The sequence below is a fragment of the Trichechus manatus genome, unplaced genomic scaffold (assembly GCF_000243295.1).
Source record: "Trichechus manatus latirostris isolate Lorelei unplaced genomic scaffold, TriManLat1.0 scaffold00059, whole genome shotgun sequence".
Classification (NCBI taxonomy): Eukaryota; Metazoa; Chordata; class Mammalia; order Sirenia; family Trichechidae; genus Trichechus; species Trichechus manatus.
Window position 1 is genome coordinate 7571237 of NW_004443995.1, and position 27667 is coordinate 7598903.

General features: G+C 38.9%; 1 protein-coding gene across 1 annotated transcript; it reads left to right on the forward strand.

Annotated features, from left to right (window-relative positions):
- The first annotated feature begins 18031 nt into the window (after positions 1–18031).
- IQCM (IQ motif containing M) lies at positions 18032–27582 on the forward strand. The gene is made up of 4 exons (XM_023733484.1): positions 18032–18138; positions 24525–24607; positions 26503–26767; positions 27509–27582. Exons 1-4 carry the CDS (start codon positions 18102–18104, stop codon positions 27580–27582), a joined length of 459 nt encoding a protein of 152 aa, XP_023589252.1. The 5' UTR covers positions 18032–18101.
- Positions 27583–27667: the final 85 nt, after the last annotated feature.

Below are 27667 nucleotides of genomic sequence, written 5' to 3' on the forward strand. Positions count from 1 at the left end.
TAAATGTTTAATTTTTTGGAGCTTCCAGTTATCTAGTTTATCTTCTGGTGTTTGTTCATTGTTAGTTACGGTTTGTATACTCTTTATGCCATGTATTAGGGCACATGGGAGGTTTTTATGGACCAACCTAGAAGGAGCATACATCACTTTACCCAGATGCTTATGATGAGAACTCAATCATTTGTCCATACATAAGTGTAAGGGTGGCTGTGAGAAATAGTCCAGCTGTGGCCCAGGTGGAAGACCCTACTATAGAGAGACAGGATATAGTCTGACTTATGTTTTAATGGGACACCATGGTTCCTGTATTGAGAATAGACTGTAGGATGGAGGTGGGAGTGGAATCAAACGGGCAAGTTAGGACACTACTTGAATAGTTTAGATGAGAGGTAATGGTGATTTGGACTAGAATGTTAACTGCGAAAGCAGCGTCAAATGACTGAATTCTGCATATATTTTGAAGGAAGTGCTGACAGGATTTGCTGAAGAAGAGGACATAGGCTATGAGAAAAAGAGAGGAGACAAGGATGATTGTTTGGCTTCAGAAACTGTAAGAATGGAGTTATCATTTACCTAGCTGGGGAAAATTATAAGAGCAACATTAGGAACCCAGTTTTTGACATGAAAAATTTGATATGACTTTGAGACATCCAAATGGAAGCATGAAATAGTTAAAGGGAGAGATCCAAGCTGAAAAATATGTTTTGTGAGTCAGCAGCATAGAGAATGGTATTTAAAAGAAGACTGGATGGAATCACAAAGTAAATGTATGTGGTTGAAAAGATATTCAAGGCCTGAGTCTTAGACCATTCTATGTTTTGATGTGAGTGAGTTAAGGAGGAATCAGCAAAAGAGTTGGAGAAGGAAGTCAGAGAAGGTAAGAGAAAATCTAGGACAGTGTGGCTTCCTGGGATCCACGTGAAGAAAATATTTCAAGGAGGAGGCAGTGATAAAATATGTAAAATGCTGTTAAAATGTTAAATAAGATGAGCACAAAGACTGGACAATTGAATTTAACAGCATGATGGTCATTGGTGACCTTGATAAAAGCTATGACAGGTTGCCTTCCTGAGGAAGCTGACTCTGAGGTGGAGATGAGCAAGAGATTTGTTAGGGAGTGCTCTTGGGATCACCATCTGTAGAAGGGAAGAGAAGGAAGCAGGGATTGTCATAGGGAGAAGCTGGGTTGTCAAGCAGTCTAGTGAAGGCCTCAGTAGACATCACAGAGGGCTCTGATGTTAAGATGACTCTTTGTAGTTGCCCTGAGCTGGGGCGAGGTATCAGATCCTGTGGAGCACCTGGGTGGTGCACACTGATAAGTGCCTGACTACTAGCTGAAAGTCTGGTGGTTCAAACCCACTCAGAAGCGCCTCGGAAAAAAGGGCTGACGATCTGCTACTGAAAGGTCACAGCCTTGAAAACCCTACAGAGTGCAGTTCTACTCTGCACGCATTTAGTCATCATGAGTTGGGACAGACTCAACAGCAACAAGCAGAAACAACAACATTAGAGTCTGTATAACCCCTTTGTTGATTAGTTTCTGAAAGTGATCTGCTCTGGGAAGAGGACGTGATTTGGACAAGGTGATTCTTCAGCCAGGGCAATTCCTAGGAGGGCTTGTAGCTGAGGGCTGTATTCTGGTAGTATTCTCAGCAGCTGGGTGTGTAAGTCCTTCACGGGGGTCTGAGTGGTTCATCATAGTCTCCACTGCCAGCTGTTTAGCTGCAGTATCAAGGGCAAAGGCCTGATGATAGTGGGTCAGTAAAGACTGGGAAGACAGAAATTGGTGACAATGAGCGTAGATGACTCTTTTTCCTTCATTTTTGATCTTCACTGGGAAGTGTCTGGATGTGGATTTGTTTTTATTCTTCTTGCTTGGCATCTGGAGTATACTTTCAATCTTGAGATCAATGTCATTTTTCAATACTGACACTTCAAATACTGCTTCTCCTTAATTTCCTTTTTTTTTTTTTTTGGAACTTCTTTTGCACACATGCTGCAATCTTTCAATCTGCCCTTTATAACTTTTAAGTGTTTTTCCATCTTTTTATTTCTGTCTGTCCCTTTGGCTGGAATCTGGCAAATTCCTCGGTATTAACTTCTAATCCACTGATTCTCTTATACTGTGTCCAATCTAGATTTTATTCTGCATATTGAGTCTATAAAATTTTTCAAAGAATATATTTTTATTTTAGGAGATTCTGATAGGTTCTGTTTCATATTCCCGTTTCATTTCTGGCTGCTTTGTTTCATGTTTTTATATTATTTCTTAAGAATATTATTTCTTCCTTTATCTCTTTGTGGAGACACTCTTAACCTACTTATTTTAAATTCTTTTTTCATATTCTTTTATTGTTTTTAATTTCCTATGGAGTGAACTACTATTCCACTTGCTGCTTTTTTTGGCTGTTTTTCCTTGTGTTAGTTTTGGACATGTATTTTATAATTTAAAAATTATTTATAATAATATTCAGCCATATTTTGGGTAGGAAGTTTTATTATATTTATATTTTATTTACCTCCTCTACACTCACAACTTTCTGATTCAGTACTGTAGTTGCCACCAGCTTCCCCTGTCCAGAATCAGGTTTTCTACTATTTACTTGAAATTCCTGCTCCTGTCATATTCGTGTTTCAAATCCTGTCTCTGAGCCAGTCGCTGACGTGGCTAGGTCCTGGTGGTGAGACCTGTCTGCATCTTCTGCCTCCCTGAGTATGGAGCTTATGATAGACTAACAAGAGCGACAGCTGGAAGTTGTATTTTCTGTCTCCTCTCAACCACTGGTTTCTACCAGGTCCTGGGCCTTATCGCCTACTTCACATGGGAATTATGTGGGATTTGCATTATTCCAGTGGAGCTGAACTCCAGATTGCCTCTGCCTGCTTCTGGGAGCTGGAGCTCAGCAGTCTACAGCTTCAGTCCCGTCACCACTTTGCATTTATTTTCTATTTCTGGTCGTTGAAGATGACTGAAAGTACATCCCTACCTTATTTATGGTTCTCATTCCTTAGGGAAAAGCTTTCAGCCAGGTAGTGGTGAGGAGATTTGATATTTATTGTTCAGTGTGTTTCTCCTCTTAGGGATTTTTTTCCTAGAAATATATAAATGATAGATATTGGTACTGTATGCATCAATGATGTGGTTATTGTGGACATTTTCAACTGTTTTGGGGACTCCTCACGTTTTTAAAGTCATCCCATGTAATAGAATGTTACACCCAATTTATCCCTTACCCTTATGTGTTACTTTCCTAAGCTGCTATAACAAAGTACCACAAAGTGGGTGGCTTATTAGAACAGAAATGTATTGTCTCCCAGCTCATGAGGTTACAAATCAGAATTTGGAGTGTTGGCAGGATTATGTTCTCTGTGAAGTCTCTTGGAGAAGATCCTTTCTTGTCTCTCCCAGCTTCTGGTAGCCCCAGGTGATCTTTGGTGTTCCTTGGTTTGTAGATGCACCTTGATATAACCATTGTCTTAGTTTCTTAGTGCTGCTATAACAGAAATACTACACCAAAATAAACCAAACACGTTGCCGTAGAGTCAATTCTGACTCATAGCAACCCTATAGGACAGAGTAGAACCTCACCACAGAGTTTCCAAGGAGCAGCTGGTGGATTTGAACTGCCAGCTTTTTGGTTAGCAGCTGTAGCTCCCCATAGCTCTTAACCACTGAGCCAGCAGGGCTCCAAAAATACAAGGGTGGCTTTAATGAGCATAAATTTATTTTCTCACAATTAGGAGACTAGAAGTCCGAACTCAGGGCACCAGCTTTAGGGGAAGGCTTTCTCTTGTCTTTTCTGAGCTTCTGTTCTTCATTTCCTTCGTGAGCTCCACGTGGCATCAATCTTCCCCATTTGTCCTTGCCTGTGTCTGTGCCTGATCTGCTCTTTTTATATCTCAAAAGTGATTGGATTAAGACCCACTGTATGTTTATAGGGCCTCATTTGTAGAACGAAGAAAACACTATTTTCAAATGGGTTTATCCACAAGTACAAGGGTTAGGATTTACAACAGATATCTTTAGGGGACACAGTTCAATCCATAACACCCGTCATCCCCCTGTGTTTCTGTCTCTTCTCTTTTATAAAGATAATACTCAAATGGGATTAGGACCCACCCTACTTCAGTATGAACTCATGTTAACTTGCCTAATTTCTTCAAAGATCCTATTTCCAAATAATGTCAGGGTCATAGGTACCCAGAGGTAAGGACCTCAACCTATCTTTTATGGGGGACACAATTCAATCCTTGATACTTCATTTCCTCTTTTTTTAATTCTCTTATAGAACCCACATATATTTATAGACTCAGGAATAAAATTTACTACTAAGGCATGATGGGAATTCCAGGCCCATGGCAGGAAATGGATGTCATGTCCCTGCAATTCCCATTGTGCCTTGTTTGATATGTTAACTAATATCTCCTTGAAGAACTCTCCATCCTTTCTCTTCTCTTCCTACCGTCTCCAAGTCTGCTTCTTGCCCAGTTTCTCAGGGAGCTTATTCTCTTTCCTGGCTTTGCATATCGCCTCTCTTTTATATGACTCTCAATCTGGAAAGAAATCCAAGAGGAAGTGAAAGATATGGAAGTGAGTGCTTATTGTGTGCTAGGCCCAGGCACTGTGCTAAATATTTTCTTACATTTGTTGATTTTTGTGTTGCAGCAGCACTATGAGTTATAAGTATTATTATTATTCATATTTTACAGATAAAAGAGTTCTGACTTAGAGAGTTAAGAAAGCAGTTGTCCCAATTTGCCTGGGACTGAGAGGATTGCTTGGACTCAGGACCTTCAGTTTTATTTAAAACCAGTAAAGTCCCGGGCAAATCGGGACGAGTTGGTCACTCTAGGTGTAAGGTCAATGACTAACCAGTTGCTGTTGAGTCAGTTCTGACTCATGGAGACCCCATGTGCATCAGAGTAGGACTGTACTCTCTAGGGTTTTCAGTGACCAATTTTTCACAAGTAGTTGGCCAGGCCTTTCTTCCAAGGTGCCTCTGGGTGGATTTGAACCTCCAGCCTTTCAGTTAGTGGCTGAGTGCATTAACTATTTGCACTACCCAGGAATTCCTGTCAATGACTAGGAAGTGGCAAAGCCTGGGCTTGAATCCAGGCCCACTTGAGCCTAAAGCTTTTGTTCTTCACTATGGTGTTATATTGTCCCCATAGGGTGAAGTATAAGATGGGAAATAGGTAGGAGGTAAAGGCATGAAAGAATCCACTGGTGGGGAAGTACTGTTTCCTGGAAGACATTTCATGAGGGGGATTGTGGTAGCTCATTCACAGACACAGTGTAAAATTGAACAAATCACTTTACATAGCTGTGCCGCTGTTTCCTCATCTGTAAAATGAGGGGCTAACAAGAAGACTACTCCTGAGAGTCTTTCCAGTCTTACAGTTACTTGATTTACATCTGTCCGTTAAATATAAACTCTTCAAATCATTTCATAACCTGTAAATACTAGTTAGTTTTTACAAGGTCATAGAGAAAAAAGAAAGCTGAAAATAGAAGCCAGAATTTATAGTTTTCATTATTTGCTCAAATTTTTACATCTAGCTCTTTAACTTCAGAGTTGGTATTTCCAAGCTCAGCAAAATTCCATTGAAACAGTTAATAATTTTGGCCTTTAATTTATTTTATTTAATTTGCTGTAATTAACTTTATGGTGTTTTCATTGTTGTCTTTAACTGTTTACATAGTGTTCCAAACATCTCAGCAGGAACTGCTTTGTAAATCAAGTTTTCACTGTTTATTGTTATTTATAAAATGTTAATAGCTTCTATTTAAAGTATGTGTGATTAATAGCTGAGAGAATGTACTTTTATAACAGCACTGTTCCAATCTGTGAAAAATCATAAGAAAAACAGAGTCACACCATGCCACAGTTACCATTGAGTGTATTGCATGTATCGATAGGAGAATTTTCATAAGATGTTTTAAAAGCGTTTCTGATATAATAGAGTGCTTAGAAAATAGGCACTGTCACCATTTTTTTCCTGGACATATATGTTCTATATGATATGTCTCCTAATCAGAATTTCCTAAAAATAAAATTTATGATAAGACAGAGCTTCTAATATTTAACATTTTATTCAAGGAAAGCTTCACTGTCCCTATTATCCCCACCCTGCCTTTTACTGTCAATGTCTAATGGTTTAATCCAAAGATTGAATGGGAATTTGAGATGAGAAAAATGTGGAATAACATGGCTTTTTCTGACACCAGTTGTGTGTGTGTGTTTACTACTCATTTGGGGCCAAAGTAATTAGTGCCTTTTTTCATTTGGATAATTATGGTCTTCCTATCAAGATGACAGGGACCCCAGGGGTGGTGCACATTGGTAACACACTTGACTGCTAACTGAAAGGCTGGAGGTTTGAGTCTACCCAGTAGTACCTCAGAAGAAAGACCTGTCAACCTATTTCTGAAAGCTCAGCCGTTGAAAACCCTGTGGAACACAGTTCTACTCTGATACACATGTGGTTGCCATGAGTCAGAGTTGACTAGATGCAATTTTTGTTTTTTTAAATCAAGATAGCTAGGTGAATAAAATTACACAATCATGCACCCACATAATCAGATGTTTGGGCAACATCTAATCGCAAATACACTTGTGGTCCCATAAGGTTATAATAGAGTTCAGAAATCTCCATCGGAGAACAGGACATAGCAGACGTAACCGGATGTAGCAAATGCAACAGCTTCCTGCAGGCAACATGTATACCTCATGTCTCTTGTATACAAAGCGATTGTGCTGCCAGCTGTATAATGGTTCTGTACATATATAACCTATAATACATATGCCTTGATAGTCATAATTAACACCTGTGTTACTGGTTTATGTATGTACTATACTTTCTATCATTATTTAATATGAACTTTCCCTACTTAAAAATAAAAAGTTTACCGTATAAGAGTGTGTGCTTTGACTCGTAGTTAGCAGCATCCAATCTCATGTGTTGCACGTCTCTTGAGTGTTGTAGCATTGTCACTCTGTTTAATTTTCTTTCAAAAATAATACTGTGAAGTGCATGATAGCTCCCAAATGCAGCAAAACTAGTGCTGGTGATGGCAACAGCAAGAGGCAAAAGAGAAGTATCAATTTGTAAGTGAAACAAAAGGTAATTAAACAACACAAAGGTGAAAAATCCGTGAATGCTATTGTTCGCCATTTAGGCATGTTTTCACAACGTCACATCACTTAATGTCCTGTTTCACAGACAGTATCTTAGACGTTAAGTGATGCATGACTGTACAAGCAAAACCTATTAGCCACAATGCAGAATTTCATGGCAGCTGCACAGAAAATTCAGCAGTAGAGAGATGTCTAAATAAATATTAAGAATTCTGGGAAAACTAAGCAAATTGTAATACTTTAGGATTCCCTGCAGGAATTCCAATCAATGATTTTTTATGGGGTACTTATTTGACTAGTCATGTTCTCAGTCTTATGGAAAACATAAAAGAAATGTAGAAAGCTAGTTCTTGCCTTGGTGGGGCTTACGATCTAGTACAGATATTGGTGACTTTTAGCAAAGCTCTATGCTTTGCGTTTTTTGAGAAAGGCCATAATAACTGGGGTAGTATTTTCAGAGTTTTAATGGCTTACTTTGAAAATTTAATGCAGTGTATATTAGGATTGTTGACTATATTTTAAATTGGGGTATAATATACAATCATAAGAGTGCACAAATCCTAAGTGTGCAGCACAATGAAAACACAAAATGAACACTCCTGTGTAACCACCATCTAGATAAAGAAATTAAATAATACAGAACCCTAGAGGACCTCCTTGTGCCCCCCTAAGACTCTATGCCCTTTCCCCAAAGGTCACTGTTATCCCGCTTTCTATTGCCATTAATAAAATTTATCTATTTTTGAAATTTATATTAATGGAATAATACAATATGCCCTCTTCATGCTCGCTTCTTTCTCTCAGTGTTATGTTTGTGAGAATCATTGCTATGAAATAGCCTGTTGTATGAATGAACCACAATTTATTTCTCCATTCTACTGTCAGTGGGCATTTGAGTTGCTTCCAGTTTTCAGCTATTACAAAATAGTACCTCTATGGTCATTCTTTTGCATGTCTGTCTTAGTTATCTAGTGCTGCTATAAGAGAAGTACCACAAGTGGGTGGCTTTAACAAACAGAAATTTAGTTTTTCACTGTTTAATAGGCTAGAAGCCCGAATTCAGGGTGCTGCCTTTAGGGGAAGGCTTTTTCTCTCTCGGCTCTGGAGGAAGGACATTGTCTCTTCAGCTTCTATTCCTTGGCTTCTTGGTGATCTTCCTGTGGTATAGCATCTGTCTTTCCCCATCTCTGCCTCCTCACTTGCTTGTTTAATCTACTTTATGTCTCAAAGGAGATTGATTTAAAGCACACACTACACTAATACTGTCTCATTCACATCACAAAGAAAACCCATTCCCAAATGAGATTATAACCACAGGTATACCTGTTACTGTTGAGTCAATTATGACTCATAGCGACCCTATAGGACAGAGTAGAACTGCCCCATAGAGTTTCCAAGGCTGTAAATCTTTATGGAAGCAGACTGCCACATTTTTCTCCTGTGGAGTGCTGGTGGCTTGGAACCTCTGACCTTTGAGTTAGCAGCATACCACTTAACCGCCACACCACTAGGAATTCTTTTCCAACTCGTAGTGATCCTATAGGACCGGGCAGAAGAGCCCCATAGGGTTTTCTAGACTGTAATCTTTACAGGAGCAGATGGCCAGTCTTTTCTCCTGCAGAGCTGCCAGTGAGTTCGAACCGTCTAACTTTTGGTTAGCAGCCAAGCGAAGAAAACTCTATGGAGCAGTCTTTTACCCTTTAGGAGAGGTAAAATGAAAAACAAACACATTTTAGCTAAAAAAAGAGTATTTGATAGAATTTTATAGTATAATGTGAGAGTTCTCAGTTTAGGATCTCCTTTTTTAATGACTTGAGACCAGAAATGAAATAAATATTTTTCTTTTGTGCTTTAAAGATTTAAACATTTTTTATAAAACCAGGAATATTTTTGATTTCTTAATTAGTGTCAGTGGCCACACATGCCTGCAAGGAACTAGAACATAACATCTATGTCAGAAGTAATTGATTGGAATCTTACATCTGAAGGTACTTGTGAGATCCTCAAGTGTGCTTTTATGAGCCTGGGGTATTGAGGGTGGGGGAGAGACTCTGAGGCCCTCTTCAATAAGAACAGGTTTTACCTGTTGTCCTCACTGACTTATGGAAAATATTTCCTTTAAATGTAGATAGAAGCTGCAGTGTTTAAATTTATGTGTCTATTTTAAATCCTTCATTTATAGACAGGAAAAAAATAAAAAAGCAAAAAACCAAACTCATTGCTGTTGAGTCAATTCTGACTCATAGTGATCCTATAGGACAGAGTAGAACTGCCCCATACGGTTTCCAAGGAGCAGCTAGTGGGTTCGAACTGCTGACCTTTTGGTTGGTAGCCAAGCTCTTAACCACAGCACTTCCAGGGCTCCATTTATGGATGAGGAAGTAACAATTCAAAGAAGTTAGTGATTTGTCCCAGATCATATATTCAAGCTTGCTGTCACCACAGAGCTCCTGACTCTCATGCTTTGTGTTAGCTGAAGTAATATTCTAATGATTCAATTATGCTCTTCTCCTTCCCACTTCCTGGCTCTGGGTAATATATTAACCTGATTTAATTAGAGAATCAAAGGGAGGTTTCTACATCAGGACAGGAGTGTTTACTCCACATGCTCACTGCTGTTGCACGTGGCTCTGAGATCCCAGCTTGTTCGATATTAATGATCATGAATTCATAGAGCATCTCCCTTCCAACTCATTTTATGGTCCTGTGACTGATTTGGTTCACATTTTTTATTATGCAATTATAAATCTTCTATTCTCCTGTGGTCTGGTGTACCTTTACCCATTATGTTGTTGTTGTTAGGTGCTGTCAAGTCGGTTCCGACTCATAGCGACGCTGTGTACAACAGAACATAACACTGGTCCTGTGCCACCCTTATAATCATTGCTATGTTTGAGCCCATTGTTGCAGCCACTGTGTCAGTCCCTCTCGTTGAGGGTCTTCCTCTTTTTCACTGACCCTCTACTTTACCAAGTTGGAAACAAAGAAGGATTGGTATTTGGAAAATATAGCCTTGGTGTCATGGATTGAATTGTGTCCCCCAAAAATATCTGTCAACTTGACTAGGTCATGATTCCCAGTATTGTATGATTGTGTAATCTGATGTGATTTCCTTACGTGTTGCAAACTCTGTCACTATGATGAGGTTATATGTGATCTCCTTGTTTGTTGTAAACTTTATTACTGTGAGGTTATACTGATTAGGTCTACAAGATTGGATAGTGTCTTAAGCCAATCTCTTTTGAGATATAAAAGAGAGAAGTGAGCAGAGACACATGGGAACCTCATACCACCAAGAAAGCAGTGCCTGGAGTAGAGCACATCCTTTGGACCTGAGATTCCTGTGCTGAGATGCTCCGAGACCAAAGGAAGACTGATGCATGATGAGGACCTTCCTCCAGAGCTGACAGAGAAAGCCTTTCCCTGGAGCTGATGCTCTGACTTTGAACTTGTACCCTACTGGACTATGAGAGAATAAACTTCTCTTTGTTAAAGCCATCCACTTGTGGTATTTCTGTTAGAGCAGCACTAGATGACTAAGAGATTTGGTGATAGAAATGACACCAGACATTGCATGATAGAATTTTGCAAGACCAATAAATTCTTCGTTGCAAATACGTTTTTTCAACAAAGTAAACAGTGACTATACACGTGGACTTTGCCGGATGGAATACGCAGGAATCAAATTGACTACATCTGTGGAAAGAGACAGTGGAAAAGCTCAATATAGTCAGTCAGAACAACGCCAGGGGGGACTGCAGACAGACCATCAATTGCTTATATGCAAGTTCAAGCTGAAGCTGAAGAAAATTAGAATAAGTCAACGAGAGCCAAAGTATGGCCTTGAGTATATCCCACCTGAATTTAGAGACCATCTCAAGAATAGATTTGATGCCTTGAACATTAATGACTGAAGACCAGACGAGTTGTGGAAGGACATCAATGACATCATACTTGAAGAAAGCAAGAGGTCATTAAAAAGACAAAGAAAGAAAGAAAAGATCAAAATGGATGTCGGAAGAGACTCTGAAACTCGCTATTGAATGTAGAGCAGCTAAAGCGAAAGGAAAAAAATGACGAAGTAAAACAGCTGAACAGAAGATTTTAAAGGGCAATTCGAGAGCCAAAGTATTATAATGACATGTGTAAAGACCTGGAGTTAGAAAACCAAAAGGGAAGAACACACTCAGCATTTCTCAAACTGAAAGAACTGAAGAAGAAATTCAAGCCTTAAGCTGCAATAGTGAAGGATTCTATGGGCAAAATACTGAATGGCTCAGGAAGCATCAAAAGAAGATGGAAGGAATACATAGAGTCATTACACCAAAAAGAATTGATCGACCTTCAGTCATTTTAGGAGGTAGCATATGATCAAGAACTGATGGTATTGAAGGAAGAAGTCCAAGCTGCACTGAAGACATTAGTGAAAAACAAGGCTCCAGGAACTGACGGAATAACAATTGAGATGTTTCAACAAACCGATGCAGCACTGGAGGTGCTCACTCGTCCATGCCAAGAAATTTGGAAGACAGCTACCTGGCCAACCTACTGGAAGAGATCCATATTTATGCCTATTCTAAAGAAAGGTGATCCAACAGAATGTGGAAATTATCGAACAATATCATTAATATCACAAGCAAGTAAAATTTTGCTGAAGATTATTCAAATTCAGCTGCAGCAGTACATCAGCAGGGAACTGCCAGAAATTCAAGCCAGCTTCAGAAGAGAACATGGAACCAGGGATATCATTGCTGATGTCAGGTGGATCCTGGCTGAAAGCAGAGAATACCAGAAAGATGTTCACCTGTGTTTTATTGACTATGCAAAGGCATTCGACTGTGTGGATCATAACAAATTATGGATAACATCACAAAGAATGGGAATTCCAGAACACTTAATTGTGCTCTTGAGGAAACTGTACGTAGACCAAGAGCCATTCATTCAGATAAAACAATGGGATACTGCTGGTTTAAAGCCACGAAAGGCATGAGTTAGGGTTGTATCCTTTCACCGTACTTATTCAATCTGTATGCTGAGCAAATAATCCAAGAAGCTGGACTATATGAAGAAAAACGGGGCATCAGGATTGGAGGAAGACTCATTAACAACCTGTGTTATGCAGATAACACAACCTTGCTCACTGCGAGTGAAGAGGACTTGAAGCACTTACTGATGAAGATCAAAGACTACAGACTTCACAATGGATTACACCTCAACATAAAGGGAACAAAAGTCCTCACAACTGGACCAATAAACTACATCATGATAAATGGGGAAAATACTGAAATTGTCAAGGATTTCATTTTACTTGGAACCACAATCAGTGCCTGTGGAAGCAGCAGTCAAGAAATCGAAGGACATATTGTACTGGGGAAATCTGCTGCAAAAGACCTCTTTAAAATGTTAAAAAGCAAAGATTTCACCGTGAGGACTAAGGTATGCCTGACCCAAGCCATGGTATTTTCAATAGTCTCATATGCATGTGAAAGTTGGACAACGAATCAGGAGGACCAAAGAAGAATTGACGCCTTTGAATTATGGCATTGGCGAAGAATATTGAATTTATCATGGACTGCCAAAAGAACGAACAAACCTGTCTTGGAAGAAGTACAGCCAAAATCCTCCTTAGAGGCAAGGATGGCGTGACTTTGTCTCACATACGTTGGAAATGTCATCAGGAGGGACCAGTCCCTGGAGAAGGACACCATGCTTGGTAAAGTAGAGGGTCAGGGAAAGAGAGTAAGACCCTCAGTGAGATGGATTAACACAGTGGCTGCAACGATGGGCTCAAGCATAGCAACGAATGTGAGGATGGCGCAGGACCAGGCAGTGTTCCATTCTGTTGTACAGAGGGTCGCTATGAGTTGGAACTGACTTGATGGCACCTAACAACAACAACAACTACTTTACCAAGCATGATGTCCATCTGCAGGAACTGGTTGACTCTACTTTGAGGAGGCAGCTCTTCCCCAGTGGTATTTTGAGTGCCTTTCAATGTGAGGGGCTCATCTTCCAGTGCTATGTCAGACAATGTTCGGCTGCTATTCATAAGGTTTTCACTGGCCAGTTTTTCCAGAAGGTCCTTCTTCGTAGTCTGTATTTGTCTAGAAGCTGTGCTGAAGTCTGTTCACCATGGGTGACCCTGGAGGTATTTGAAATACCAGGGGCATAGCTTCCAGCATCACCACAACATGCAAGCCACCACAATATGACAAAGTGACAGATGCATGGTGAGGCACTATGATAGATGCTGGGATTATAGTAGTGACTAAATCAGACATAGTTCCTGTCAAAATGGAATTTACATCCTAGTGGAATAACACACAAAAGAATACAAATAAAGTGGAATTAAAGATTTTGATAAGTGCTATGGAAGAAATAATCCAGATGCTAAACACAGAATAATAATACAGAGTAGGACGGATAGCAGATGAGGTAGTACTCAGAGTAGCCAGGAAATGTCTCTTTAAGGAATTCCCATGTATGCAGAGGCCTGAAAGATGAGCAGGAGCACACCATTAGAAGGGTAGGAAGAAAAATGTTTGAGGCAGAGAGAACAGTATGTGCAAATGCTCTGAGGCTGGAAAGAGCTTGGCTTTGTGTAGGGAGGAAGGGGAGAAAATAACAAGAAATGAAGTCAGAGAAGCAAGTGTGTACACAGCATGAGGGCACTTGGTAGGTAGAGCTCTGTGGTGGAGTTGTGTGCCATCAAGTTGATTCCTACTCATAGCGACTCTATAGGACAGCGTAGAACTGCCCCATAGGGTTTCCAAGGCTGTAAATCTTTATGGAAGCTGACTGTCACATCTTTCTTCCATGGTGTGGCTGGTGGGTTTGAAAGGCTGACCTTTTGATTAGCAGCCAAGTGCTTAACCACTGTGCCACCAGGGCTCCTTAGGTGGATCCAGAGGCTAGATTTATTCTAAATGCAGTGGGAATCCACAGAAGGGAAATGTTGTGATCTGATACATATTTAAGAAGAGGACTCCTGCTGCTGTGTAGAGAATGGATTAATTGGAGAAGGTAAAAGTGGTAATTGAGAAAACAATTTAGGAGGCTATTTCAGCACTCCAGGAATGTAATGCTTGTTACTCAGATAGGGAAAATGGGGAGAAACAGGTGTATTTTGAAGTTAAAATGCAGAAGACTAGGTGAATTGGATGTGGTAGGTAAAGATATGAGAGGAATCAAAGGCATATGCTTTGAGCAAGTAGGTGGATGTAGGTAAGACAGTGAAGTGGCAGGGAGGAGAAAGTGTTATTGAAGGTTGGCAGGGTTGGAGAGGAGGGACAGTAGTGGGGGGATTAGGGTAGAAAATGAAGACCTGTTCTCATTCAGCCTTCTATCAGCTGCGAAAGGGGCAGTCCAGACCCAGGTGCTTGGCCTGTTTCCACGTGTCCTGCTAAATATCATAAGGCAGCTCTTTGCCACCAGGGTGCTTAATTATACAGAATACCGTTATGAAATCTTATTAGCCATCTGCTTTAGGAAGGACAAGCTAAGGCGATGAGGTAGAGAAATGCTGTTTCCACTTCTGTTTGCCTGTATCCACGTAGAAATGGAATTAGAAATTCCTAGTATTCCTGTAACTCAGTTTAGGAGAACCCTGAATTCTATCTACTGGAGGAGAAAGAGGAAAGGACTTTTTCACAAACAGGCATGGGAATGTAGGGCCACCCTGCTCAACATGCTGTGGCTATACTTATTCACTCCACAAATATTTTTTGAGATTCTTCTACATGTCAGACCCTGTTCAAGGCACTGGGTATATAGCAGGGAAGAAAAACAAAACTCTTGCCTTTTTGGAAGTTACGTTCCAGAATATTGGTTATGTCAGTGCCCTGTTCAGAAACTTTCGATGATTAGCTGGCCATTTCTGCAGCATAAAATCTAAGCCTCTGCTCAAATCAGACCCTCTACCACTGTCTCACAAACCACATACTTTCTCACCTCCAGGCCTTGGCTTGTGCTATTTTTCTCACCTGCCTGACTTCTCTGTTCTTAAATTAGCCAGTCTGAACCACTCAGCGTTGATAGTGAGTACCCTAGGGCATGCTGGGCAGCATCTGGTTCTGATGGTTGGTGGCTGTGCTGAAGCAGTTATTAAAAACTTCAGTTGTACACCTGTGTCCACCCTTCCAGGTATAGCTCAGTCCCTCTTCTACCCTTTTCTAGACCCTTTTCCCAGCTCTCAGTGATCTCACCTTCATTTGAACCACTGGCACTTACGGGTCTATATCACTTATTTCACAATGCTTACTGACTTTCTTATGACATCTGGTATATAGTTGTTTGCATCTCTGTTTAACATTTTGATTTGTATTTGACTTACGTGTATGCCTTTTCATCCAAAATAGGTGGCAAGCCTCTTGCATAAGTCATGCACTAGGGATGCACTTATTAATCAATCAAGTGCATCAGGGAGGGACTCGGCATTTCATAACATCTCTTGGGGACTTAAAGTGGAGAGGACCCCTGTTTTTGCTGACATTCTGTGTCATTGTGCCTATCTCCAAGCAATGCCATCCTCCAGGGCCTTTCTCCAACCCCATCTCCTGTTACAGAGCTGTCCCCCATCACCTCGGCTTTGCGGGGCCATTACCATGCCAGCACCCCTGAGGATGCTGCATTAAAAAGACAGTGGGATGTCTTGCTTGCCAGCAAGTTTAATGCAGGATGACACTCCTGGCACGCTGAATTAAGGTGCAGGTGCCAACAGCCCCAGAGAAGAATCTATTTCTATGTAGATTAAAACAAGAAAATGATGGAGCACAAAACACCTTTATTTTCTTATATTTAAATGGAAAGAAGACAGTAATTAAGCCAGACCAAAAGATGTGTTCCGATTGTTAATTGCTAAGAGGTGCAGTATTTTAATTTATCCTGTTTCATTTGCAGAAGTGGGCAGACGAGGTGCATGTTCTGTGCTGTTGCCCCTGGTATAATGCCGACAATTTGAGAATTAATCATTTTTGGAGGTTCCAGATTTGTTACTTTCCAACTGTAATTGCAATTATTTTCCCCCTCTGGGTAGAATCTGTGGAAAAACATAGTAGCCTTCTACATAAGAGCATATGGCTAGAGAAACTTGACTTCCTTAAGGGCAAAGCTGGTTTACAGATTTACTCAAATAATCCCCACATCATCATTTAACAGGTCTTAAGTACATCACTCATAATTTGTTGGTCAGGTCAGTCAACCAAACAACTATACTTACAGTTTGAGAACAAGAGGCTCAGTGGGGCTCCATCTAAGCATTTAATATTCCTGTTTCTGTTCGTAAAGCTGGGTGAGCACACAGTAGCATGCATCACTGTAACTGGCTCCTGGCTGTAGAGCAGTAGTTGATGTGTTTTGCATTATGCTTTGGGAGCAGTGATGATGTCAGATGTAGGAGGAAGGGCTCAGCTGCATCAGCCCATTAATCAGCTCTTCACTGAGCGCCTCAACAATGCCACACGCTGAGCAGGGCACCATGAAGGTCGAGACACAAGGCAAGGCTTCCCCCCCTGCAATGAAACATTCAAATCCGCATTCTAAAAAAATGCAGAAGCCTGACCCCTAGTCTAGAAGGTAATATGTTTTTTAAAACTCCCCAGATAATTCTAATATTCATCTAGGGTTGATTATCACTAGTATAAAGTATAGTTTGGTTTTCAAGGCATCTGGAGTCTGATTGGGAATATAGGACTGAGTCCCTGGGTGGTGCAAATGATTAATGCACACGGCTGCTAACTGAAAGTTTTGAGGTTTGAGTCTGTGCAGAGTTGCCTCAGAAGAAAGGCCAGACAATTTACTTCCAAAAAATCAACCACCGAAAACCCTACGGAGCACAGTTCTACTCTGACAAACACATGAGGTCGCCATTAGTCAGAATCGACTTGAAGGCAGCTGTTTTTTTGTTTGTTTGTTTTTAATAATGTGTATCTGTGTCTGAGTGGTAGAATTCTTGCGTTCCATACGGGAGACCTGGGTTTGATTCCTGGCCAATGCATCTCATGCTCAGCCACCACTCTTCTGTCTGTGGATGCTTGTGTGTTGCTGTGATGCTGAGCAGATTTCAGCACAAACTTCTAGACTAAGACCGGGAAGGAAGGCCTGGAAATCTACTTACAAAAATCAGCCAATGAAAACCCAATGTATGACAATAATCCAATCTGTAACTGGTCTAGGTGCAGGGCCAGGCAGCATTTCATTCTGTTGTGCATGGGATTGCCCTGAGACAAGGGCTGACTCAACGGCAGCTAATAACAACATATGTATCTTATACAGTTAGCATATGATAAGTTTCAAGAGAGAGGCGTGGCCAACATAACGTGTTTAAGGGAGGAACAGATAAATCACTGGAGGTAGGTGATCATGAGGGAGGTGGGATTTAAACCTAGGTTTTAAGGATGGGTAGGCTAAAAATAAGTAAGACAGGACATTCTGGTGACAAGGCCAGCATAGACCTAAACTCAATGTCAGGACTGTGTAAGGTGTGTGCCAGGCAGAGTAGTGGAAAGTAGTGAGAAATCAGATGGACCTGCAAAGAACTTGGGCCCAAAGGTGTATTTGAGTTTTCCGTATATGCTAGTAAGTAGCTGCTTACATTGACAAGTTATTTCACTTCCCCGAGCTCCAGTTTTAATAGCTTCAGGAGCAATAGGGACAATAGTTCCTATCAGGTTGTTTGGTAAGGTAAGGTAATGGTTATAAAAGAACTTGATTAACTATAAAGTTCTACCAAATGCAAGCTGTTGTTATTGGAAGGGAAGACATTGTAGGTTTTAGAGCAGAGGAGTGATGTTACAAAAAAAAGCGTTAATTGTTTTTGTTCATCCTGTTTTTCTTGAGTGAGTGAATTAAAAATAAATACTCATCCTCACTATTTTCTTAATGTAACTGTGTTTAAGGACCTGGAGCCCAGCCTTCAAAAAACAAAAAAACAAACAAACCAGAAAATAACCCTAACGGCACATCATGGCTACTGCAGAGTCTATGCCCGAAAAAGCTGAATGTGAGTATCCACACTTATGAAGAACTTGACACACAATGCATGGTGCACCAACTGTTATAAACTGACCTTTCTATTAATGAATAACTAACTCTCAGAACACTGCTTATTGGCACACGTTGTAAGACTCCATCCCATTCCCTTTATTTAAATATAATCAACTTTTGAGAGATATGTAGCAACTTTCAACTTAGTATATTGTCCAATACTGCGACTATCCATATGTAACTATTTAGTGCTTGAAATGTGGCTAGTACAACTAAGGAGCTGAATATTTAATTTAATTTTAACTCATTTTTATTTCAATTTGAAAAACAACTTAAAGTTCAGTTTACTGGAAAGCATTCAAGAATGTTTAGAACAACTTGGGTGTGTGAATCTACTTTTTCAAGTGACATTTCACAAAATCTAAATACACATCAAGATGTCATGTGTAAGTGCAAAAGACACACTGGATTTTTAAGACTTAGAGCAAACAAAAAAGAATGTAAAATTCTCATTAATTATTGTTTTTAGTGTTGATTAATGTTGAAAAGATAATACTTGGGGTACATTTTGTTTAAATAAAATATGCTATTAAAATTAGTTATGTATTATTAAAGTGAATTTCTTTTTCTTTTTTTTTACTTTTTTAAAAATGTGGAAAATTTTAAATTACATATGTGGTTCATATTATATTTCTCTTGGACAGAGCTGTTTTAGACTTTACAACACTGTAAGTAATCTTAAACTTAGATTTAGGAAGCATAATTGAGAAATGGATAATCCTGTACAAAGAGCTGGGATTTTTAGGATTTTCTGCTCTGCTGCCTCTTTGCCTCTTTGCTGCTTGTGACCCAGCAATAGATGATACAGGCCAGCTGGTACTCATCCAGGGCTACCAATAAGAGCTTGTGTGGATCTCTTTAACTCTCTGTTTGGATAATACAACGTATTTTTAAAGATGGAAAGGGCAGAAAGGGAGGAAGATCCAGGAAGTGGAGGAGGAATGTTCTCTAGTTTCATTTTGCCTTTGGGTCATGCCCATAATTAAATTATATTTGAAGTCTTGATGCTGTGAACTTGGAATTCCCCCACATCTCCCTAGTAACCTTATCCCAGTCTGAGAAGTATTAACATAGATTTTTTTTGGGTACATTTAATAAAATCTCTCAGAGGTATGTAGAGAACTTATTGGTTATTTATTGTTACAAAGAGGATAAGATACTTTGATAAAGAAAACCAAGGAATAACGGAGAAGGGAAGTGAGGAAACGTATGTTGATATGAGACAACTCAACACAGTACCCTTAATTTGGAACTGAAGAGATGGGTCTTGATGCAGAAAATGTTGTGGGAAAAAATTGTTGAATATGTGTCATGGGAGAAGATAACCATATGCCACTTGAAATTTGGGTTTACTTGGTTCTTTACTCTTTTTGAAAAGAAATCAGAAATGGTATGTACTTTCTTCACTTATATATAATGGAATAGAATATAACTTCTTCTATTTGACGTTTTTTTTCGAAGTGGTTCTATTCTCTTTCCAGAGATTTGCTTCCACAACTCTTTACCTGAGAACTAATGACCTTAGTTCCAGCTTCTTCCCTCTCCAACTTCTCCCCGTCCTTGGCACGTCTAACTTTTTCCTCCATCTGAACCTACTTTTAGGAAGAGATCTTTTAGCACAAGTAGTGGTAGGCAAACTTTGCTTATTTGTTTTTTACTTGCCTGGTGTTTGATTGTTATTTTTAGCCAAGGAATTCTTTTCTTCAAAACAAATTTTAGGAAGAGCACAAATATGTAAAGCAGATAAGGCCTGAGCTATTCTGATTGAAAGAAGAGCCCTCAAGGCACATGAAATTAATGAAGCACAATTTTAAAACCACTGCCTTAGCGTGGATTTGATTCACTGTGTTGTTTCTCCTGGGCTATTTCTGGTTTAAATCTTATTTCTAATAATACAATGAAAAGCTTTATCTCCATAAAAGGAAATTCATACATTAGTAAGCTGGTGGTAGAGGATGGTTTATGTTGACTTTTAAAACAGCACCTATCTTTCCAAGGAAATCCTGGTGCCATAGTGGTTAAGAGCTATGGCTGCTAACCAGAAAGTCAGCAGTTTGAATCCACCAGGCGCTCCTTGGAAACTTATGGGGTGGTTCTACTCTGTCCTTTAGGGTTGCTATGAGTTAGAATCGACTTCATGGCAATGGGTTTTTTTTTTTTTTTGTGTCTTTCCAAATGGTTTGGCATTTATTTACAAATTGTTCTGGCACTAGATTCTTAAGCACCTGGAAGGCAGGGATAGCGTCTTATTTATTTCAGCACATTTAGCACCAAAATCAACATCTGGCTCTTAAAAACCAAAAAACAAATCAGTTGCCATCGGGTCAATTCTGACTCCTGGTGATCTCATGTGGTAGATGTTTAATGAAACTATGCTGAATTGAATCCAGTTGAACCTGAGGTGGAGCTTTCCTAACACCTATGAAACCAAACAATATAGGCAGTCAAGCTCTTAATGTGACTATATAACGGCTTTGGCCATGTGGCCACACATCTTTGTTCAAGATATATTCCTCAGTAAATTTTTGTGGATTTTCATTTTGAAGAATGCAGCCTATTAGCAGAAAGGATGGAAATCAAACTCTCTAAGGCCAGTTATTTTTGTTATGATTATGAAAAATACATGTTTGTAAGCCCCTGGATTTTTTAAGATGCAGAAAAGACTTGCTAAATGATTACACTCAAGAGATAAGCAGTGGCTCATTCTGTCATAATTTCCATAACTAGATCCATAACAACAGTAATAATAATTGCCTGCATTTATAGAAAGGTTTTTTTTTTTTGTGCCAGGCATTGCGCTAAGTGCTTTTCAAAAATACCTAAGTTAATCCTCACAATAACCTCTGCAAGAAATATTATTATCCCATTTTATAAGTGAGAAAACTGAGGCTTAAAGAAACGAAATAAGTCTCATGAGTAAGTTGGAATTCAAACTCAAAATAATAGTGTGACTCAAGAATGAGAGCTCTTAGAAGTCAGTCTATTTGCAATGGATATATATTTGCAAATAAACAAAGCCTTAATTATAGGTTTATTGTAAACAGAGAAGATGCAGACCTTGGCAACTTCCTCTTAATAGCTGAAGTTATAATGTGTACTCGAAAGTATAAAAGCTTCATGCTTACATACTTACCCCATTGTGAACAAAGAAATGGAAACCTCAGAGACTATAACTGGATGGATCCTTAATGTTAGAGTTGGTTAATTTACTGTAATTTTTAGAATTATTTGTTGAATATATGCATATATCCTTGGAAATTATAAAAATATAGAACGGACTCTAGCTTTGCCTTTTCAGAGGCATTGACTTACAAGCTATCTTGTGCTGCCTCAAGAATTTAACTCGTTTGATCAAAGGCTAAGTTTTAGTTATGGGAGAAAATGAGAATGGCTGCCTTAGGACCATAAATGACAACAAGGGCACGGGACTGCCAGGTTGAAGTCACTTTATCAATTTGCCTTTAGTGGAGCCAGCTCAGGACTCCTGTGAAATTGCTGTATTCTGGCTGTGACTGCCCTTTCCTGCTCTTTTGTAAACAATCCCAGGCCTTGTGCCATTTGAGAACCTCATGGCCTGACTATGGACACATTGTGGCTGTCCCTCGATGAATAGATGTCTTCTTGCTGGGCCCAAGGAGGTCATTAGGATTGCCAGAGTGTGCAAGAGCTCCTCCATAGTTCACTAGTACACCTGGGGAGAAGAGAAAATGAGACACGCCCCCTGATCACCAGAGAGCCCAACTGGGAAGACAGTTCTATCTTGGGAATTTAACTCTTCTGTCAAAGGTTAATTTTTAGTTATGGTAGAACATCAGAACAGCTGCCTCAGCACCTTCAATGGCAAGAAGGGTACAGAGTTGCTGGGTTGAAGTTCAAGTGTCCATGTGTCTTCAGGGAAATGTGAGTATTTCTCTAGGGTGGCGAGTCCAGTCTCAAAGGAGTCTCCAGTCTTGGGTACAAGCGTCAGGAAAAGCAGCAACATAGAAAAAAGCAGCAAAAAACTCTTGAGACTGGTGCCTGTGCAGGCTCAGAGCCCAGCTGTGTGACTTCAAAAGACACTCAGGCCCTCCGGGTCTCTGAACTTCACCTGTCAGTGAAGACTATGCAGATCGTCTCTAGGGTCTCATTGAGTATGAAGACCCTATGGCTTTTACAAAGCTACATTTTTAACAAAAACTGATAACTTATGTTATATGTTGATAGGTTCTATCACTTGTCATGTATATGACAGTTATGGAAATAATTATAAAGAAGGTTTGATTAGTCAGAAGAAGAGAGTTAAAAGAAGAAAGAATTATCATGAGAGGAGGAAAAAAGAGGAACACATTGTGGAGTAACACCTCGGGATAATCGCTGCCTTTCCTCCAGGAAATATGTGCTTTGGTTGGAGGAACCCTTAAAGAAGTTTAGACTTTAGTTGGAACTTGATGAAACAGACAATTTCAACTCCTAGTCTCTTATCTCTCCCATGTGGGTGCAGTGCAACTTATACCTTTGAATGACAAAAATTATATGAGCTGTTAATGGCGCTGATCCAATCACGTGTGACTTTGTTCTCTGATCTGTACAAGAAATATATACACTTCTCCAGAAACGTGCATGAAGTCTTAACAATTATACTCGATTGAAAAGAAGAAAAAAATCTACCAGTCAATATCCTTAGAAGTACATAGACAGCTGTGAATGTGGGGGGATACAATGACGATTGTGGAAGGACGGGAGATTTGAGTTTAGTAATAACTTAAAGCACTTCCCTTAGGGAGAAGCTAGAGAGCTAGAGGAGGTGACGCTATTTGTAGAATAACGTCAGAGGGACGATTCCAGTGCTGCTTATCTCAATGGGTCACCTTTAGGCTAAATTTCCTGTCTGCACCCAGCACTTTTGTGGTCAACCAGAGCCCAGTCTTTCCTCTTCTTGATTGCTAAGGTCTTTCTCAGGCTTCATTGCTCAGGACATCATTGCCCCAAAGTAACAGCTATCTGTGGCTCATGAGTGTACATAGTGGAAAGCAAGGGAAAATTTTAGGAAGGAATGAATAGAGAGTTTTGTCCTCAATATTTTATTATGAAATTTTCAAACATACAGCAAGTTTAAAAGAATTGTAAGTGAACATCCATATACCTATTTCCCAGTTTTTACTGTTTCTGTTTTACTGTACTTGCTTTCTATTCCTCTATCCATCCAACGTACATATCATTAGTTAGAATTCAATATTTGGTTAGAGTTTTTTCTTTTGATGTATAATGTACATATAATAAAATCCACAAATCCTGGGTGTATATTCATTGAATTATATAATTACATATGCTTCTGTAATCCATATCCATATCAAGATATAGAACATTTACATACCCTTAGAAATTTCCTTCATGTCTCTTCAGTCAATCCATGGTACCCACTATCAGAAGAATAACTGTTCTGATTTTTTTTTCTACCATATGTTAGTTTTGTTTGTTCTATAACATTATATAAGTGGAATCCTACAGTATGTACTTTTTTTATATAAGGCTTGTTTTACCCGGCATACTGTTTCTGAGATACATCCATGTTATTATGTATGTTAGGAGTTAGGCTCTTTTTTATTGCCAAGTAGTATTGTATGCATATACTACAGTTCATTTGTCCGTTCTCCTGTTGATGCACATCTTGGCTGTTTCCACTTTGGGGCTATTGTGAGTAAAGACGGAGCCCTGGTAGTGCTGTAGTTAAGAGCTTGGCTGCTAACCAAAAGGTTAGCAGTTCAAACCCACCAGCCGCTCCTTGGAAACCCTATGGGGCAGTTCTACTCTGTCCTATAGGGTCGCTGTTAGTCGGAATCGACTCGACGGCAGCGGGTTTTATTTTCTTTTATTGAGGAATTATATTTTGCAGTTATAATTTTATTGACAAGTTGTAAGGTAAATATCCTTGAAGAAATGTACAGCCATCTGCATTAGTCAACAGGTATGCTTTAGAGAACACAGGTAGAGTTGATAATAACTTTTTGTGCCGAAAGTAATACGTTGTTGTTCCTTCTGTATAGTAACGTTCAGAGAACTTTCAGCACTGAAGAATATTTCAGTTTTGTGTGTTTTCTTTGCTTTCTCTAGCCTTTAATAATTTAGGATATCCTATCTTGCCACTCTGACCATTACAAGCTGATTTTCTTTTTTAAAAGCAAAATGTTATTTTAGTGGCATTTCACTAACTTTTTTTGCATCCACTTACATTTTTATAAAGTCCTGCAAGATTCATAACTGATCAACTATTTTAATTTCACATTTTAGTTTCACTAGTTTTGATTATGAAAGTCCATTAGCGACATTAAACAATTAAAATGCTTCTCTCTGTTTCTATCTTAGATCCTACATCAGAGATCACCAAGCAAGATTTTTTTCAAGAGGCAAAAACTCTCATTGCTCAACATTATGAGAAAATAAATGAGGTTAATGCTTTGCATTTATCTAACATTAAGTTTTTCAGGAAACTAATAATTATTGTGTATACTACAATGATTATCTCAAGTGATTCCATGAACCCTAATATGTGACAAGCTCTGAACAGAATAGGAGAAAATTAAATCCTCAATAAATATGAAGGTTACATTTTAAAATAACATTTTTCAATTATACCAATTATTTAACTATACATTTATAAACTTTAAATATATATACATATGCACATATATATATTTACTTTGCACATTTCAAAGTTTAATGTTTCTTTTGATGAATTATAACAAATATTTGGATTTAAAATCTCAAGTAAACATCCCTTTGAACAGTATTTAGACAAAGCTAAACTAGAAAAGTCACATCAGTTATAGGTTTGCTGTAGGGTCGCTGTGAGTTGGAGCCAACTCAGTGACCATGTTTTTTCTTAAACTACAAAATGTACTATAAGGTGTGTCTCTTCTATGCCCCTAGCATGACAGCTTCCCTGTATCTTCTCCCATGTCACTTTGCATTACAACTGTTTACCAGTCTGATGACAGCCCCTTAAGGGCAAGAGAAGACTGTCTTTTTTGCATGTTGCATCTCCAGCTACAAGCACTATACCTGGTTCGGTATATATTTGTTGAATGGCACAGACTTGGAAAGTGATTTAAGAAGGGTGAAAGGGAAAGATTAGGGCAAAGAGACAGGAGAGACCTCACGGGCTGAAATTTTGGAGGAGAGTATTTACAGAGGAGATGAGGAATATTTGGGTAGGAGCAACTATGTGGACCTTTAGGGAGACAGGTGAGGGAAGGCGATCTTAGAATAATGGTTTACTGTGTGTCACACCAGCTTAGTCCCTTTTTAGACACTTTTAAATAAAGACTTCAAATAAAGATTTAAAACATTGTTCAGTGCTACCTGGAGGAGGGCTCTTGTAATTTTTAATGTTTCTTTTGAATCGCCCTTTATGATGAGACTGGCCATGAGGTGGTTTTAATCTTTTAATCAACAACGTTAATATTGTTTAACTAATCCTTTCCTCTAAGCAATTTTAAAAACAATTTTAAATTATCTTGATTTCACTAGTAGGCATATTGGATGAAAACTTCGTAGTCTTCAGAGTTAGATGTGCCTTAGCACCTTGACCTATTTTTAGAATTTTGTCTAATAATAACAGCATGATATTCCATCTTTGGTTGCTTGGCAAAATGTATTATTAGAATACTAAAATCTCCTTGGTGGTTGGCATCTTGAATTGGCAAGAATTTGAATTTAATTTGTCTGAGGCTTTTTTTTTTTTTTTTTTTTTTTAACTATAGCTCTATCTATGGGCAATAGAATGACTGAAACTACATTGTTTGGGTAATTATCTATCAGTGATCTGGGTTGCATTATTTTTCTATTCCTTACGGTGGTCAAAATTAGGAAGCATGTAGGTGACTGAAAGAATCTAAAATACAAATTTGATTATTAATATACTGTTCCTGAGAGCCAACTCCATATATGCCCAATTGTTTCTTATTTGTTTCCAGCAGAGAGATTTGGGGTGTTTGCATTTTATAGACATTTGAAACTAATTAAATTCTTATATGTTTGAAACGCCTATTTCAAAATACTTCCAACTGTATTTAGAAACACCACATTTGAGGAGAAAATTACTATTTTAAAATCTACATTTTTTGGCGGGGAGCAAAAAAAATAAATAATATCTACATTTTTTTAAAGTTGAATATAACCCTCATGCTTGTGAAAGGTTTTGGAGCACTACATAGGATAACATCTGATTTATATGATTACTGTCATGTAGTTCATTGTAAATGTCCTATACAGTAAGGTAATTTGTAAAATGTATTTAATGGATATGAGATTTTATTAAAATTTATTTTTGTTTCATTCATAGAATAAAATTCAAGGTACTTCTATAAATGTTTTTAGAAATAAACACCAAAAAACAAAATGTGGCAAATACATACCTTTGGAGATTAAAAAAAAGGAAACACTTGATGTGGTCCAAGAACATCAGATAGCACGCAAGAATATTTGTTTTCCCAAGGAGTTTTGCAAAAATGAATCTTTTGGAGAGCCTTCTCAACGAACTTTCAAGGAGCCACACTTTTTTCATGTAAAAGAAAAACACGAGGATTCTATAGATCAATTTGCAAAAGGTAAGTTTTTGGTGGAGTAAAGAAGTTCAGCAAACCAACAGATAAAACTGTTTGCTTCTCTGCACTTGTAATGGAATTTTCTTGTTAAGACAGAGCTCAGACTTTTAAATGTTAACAGTGGAAGGCAGGGAGGCATGATTAATAACCTGTTAACCTTTGGGGCCATCAGAAATTAAGAAGAGAGCATCCTAATGGGAAAGAGAAATTTAGGGGAACAAATAATATTCCTTATAGTACAAATCCTCAGAGATTGTTTATTTCAGCGTTACTAAGGCTTGACACAGTGGCTGCAACAATGGGCTCAAACATGGCAACGATTGTAAGGATGGTGCAGCACCCGGCAATGTTTTGTTCTGTTGTACATGGGGTCACTCTGAGTCGGAACTGACTTGACGTCATCTAACACCACCAACGACAGCAGTCACTGGTTTATAGCCCTGAATTCTGTTGTTGAGCAGGGTAAGAGTTTTTTAGTAGAGCATTGCACTTATCATTAGTATCCTTCATTTTGTGTGCTGCTCTGTTACTTCCCCAAAAGATGATCTCAGCTGATAGTTTTGGTTCAGGGTTTAAAGAGTATCTCAAGGAGGTAGTCTCAGGGAATCCTCTGGTCTCAACTCGTTCAGTAAATTCTTTTTAAGAATTTGAGTTCTCTTCCACATTTTTCTCCCCTTCTTCCTCTTATGCTATTTCTGAAGATCTCTGTTCATTTGTTCATGCATTTGTATTTTTTTCCTTCAGCAATGAGTTACTGTTGTATGCCAGGTACTATGCGAGCAGCTGGGGAAACAAAGATGAAAAGGCTCAGACAGTAATGGTGGGGATAAACATCCAGCTACTTTCTTATCATACGATGTGAAAATCGCTCTAATAGAAGTACATGCAAAGCATTATGGAAAC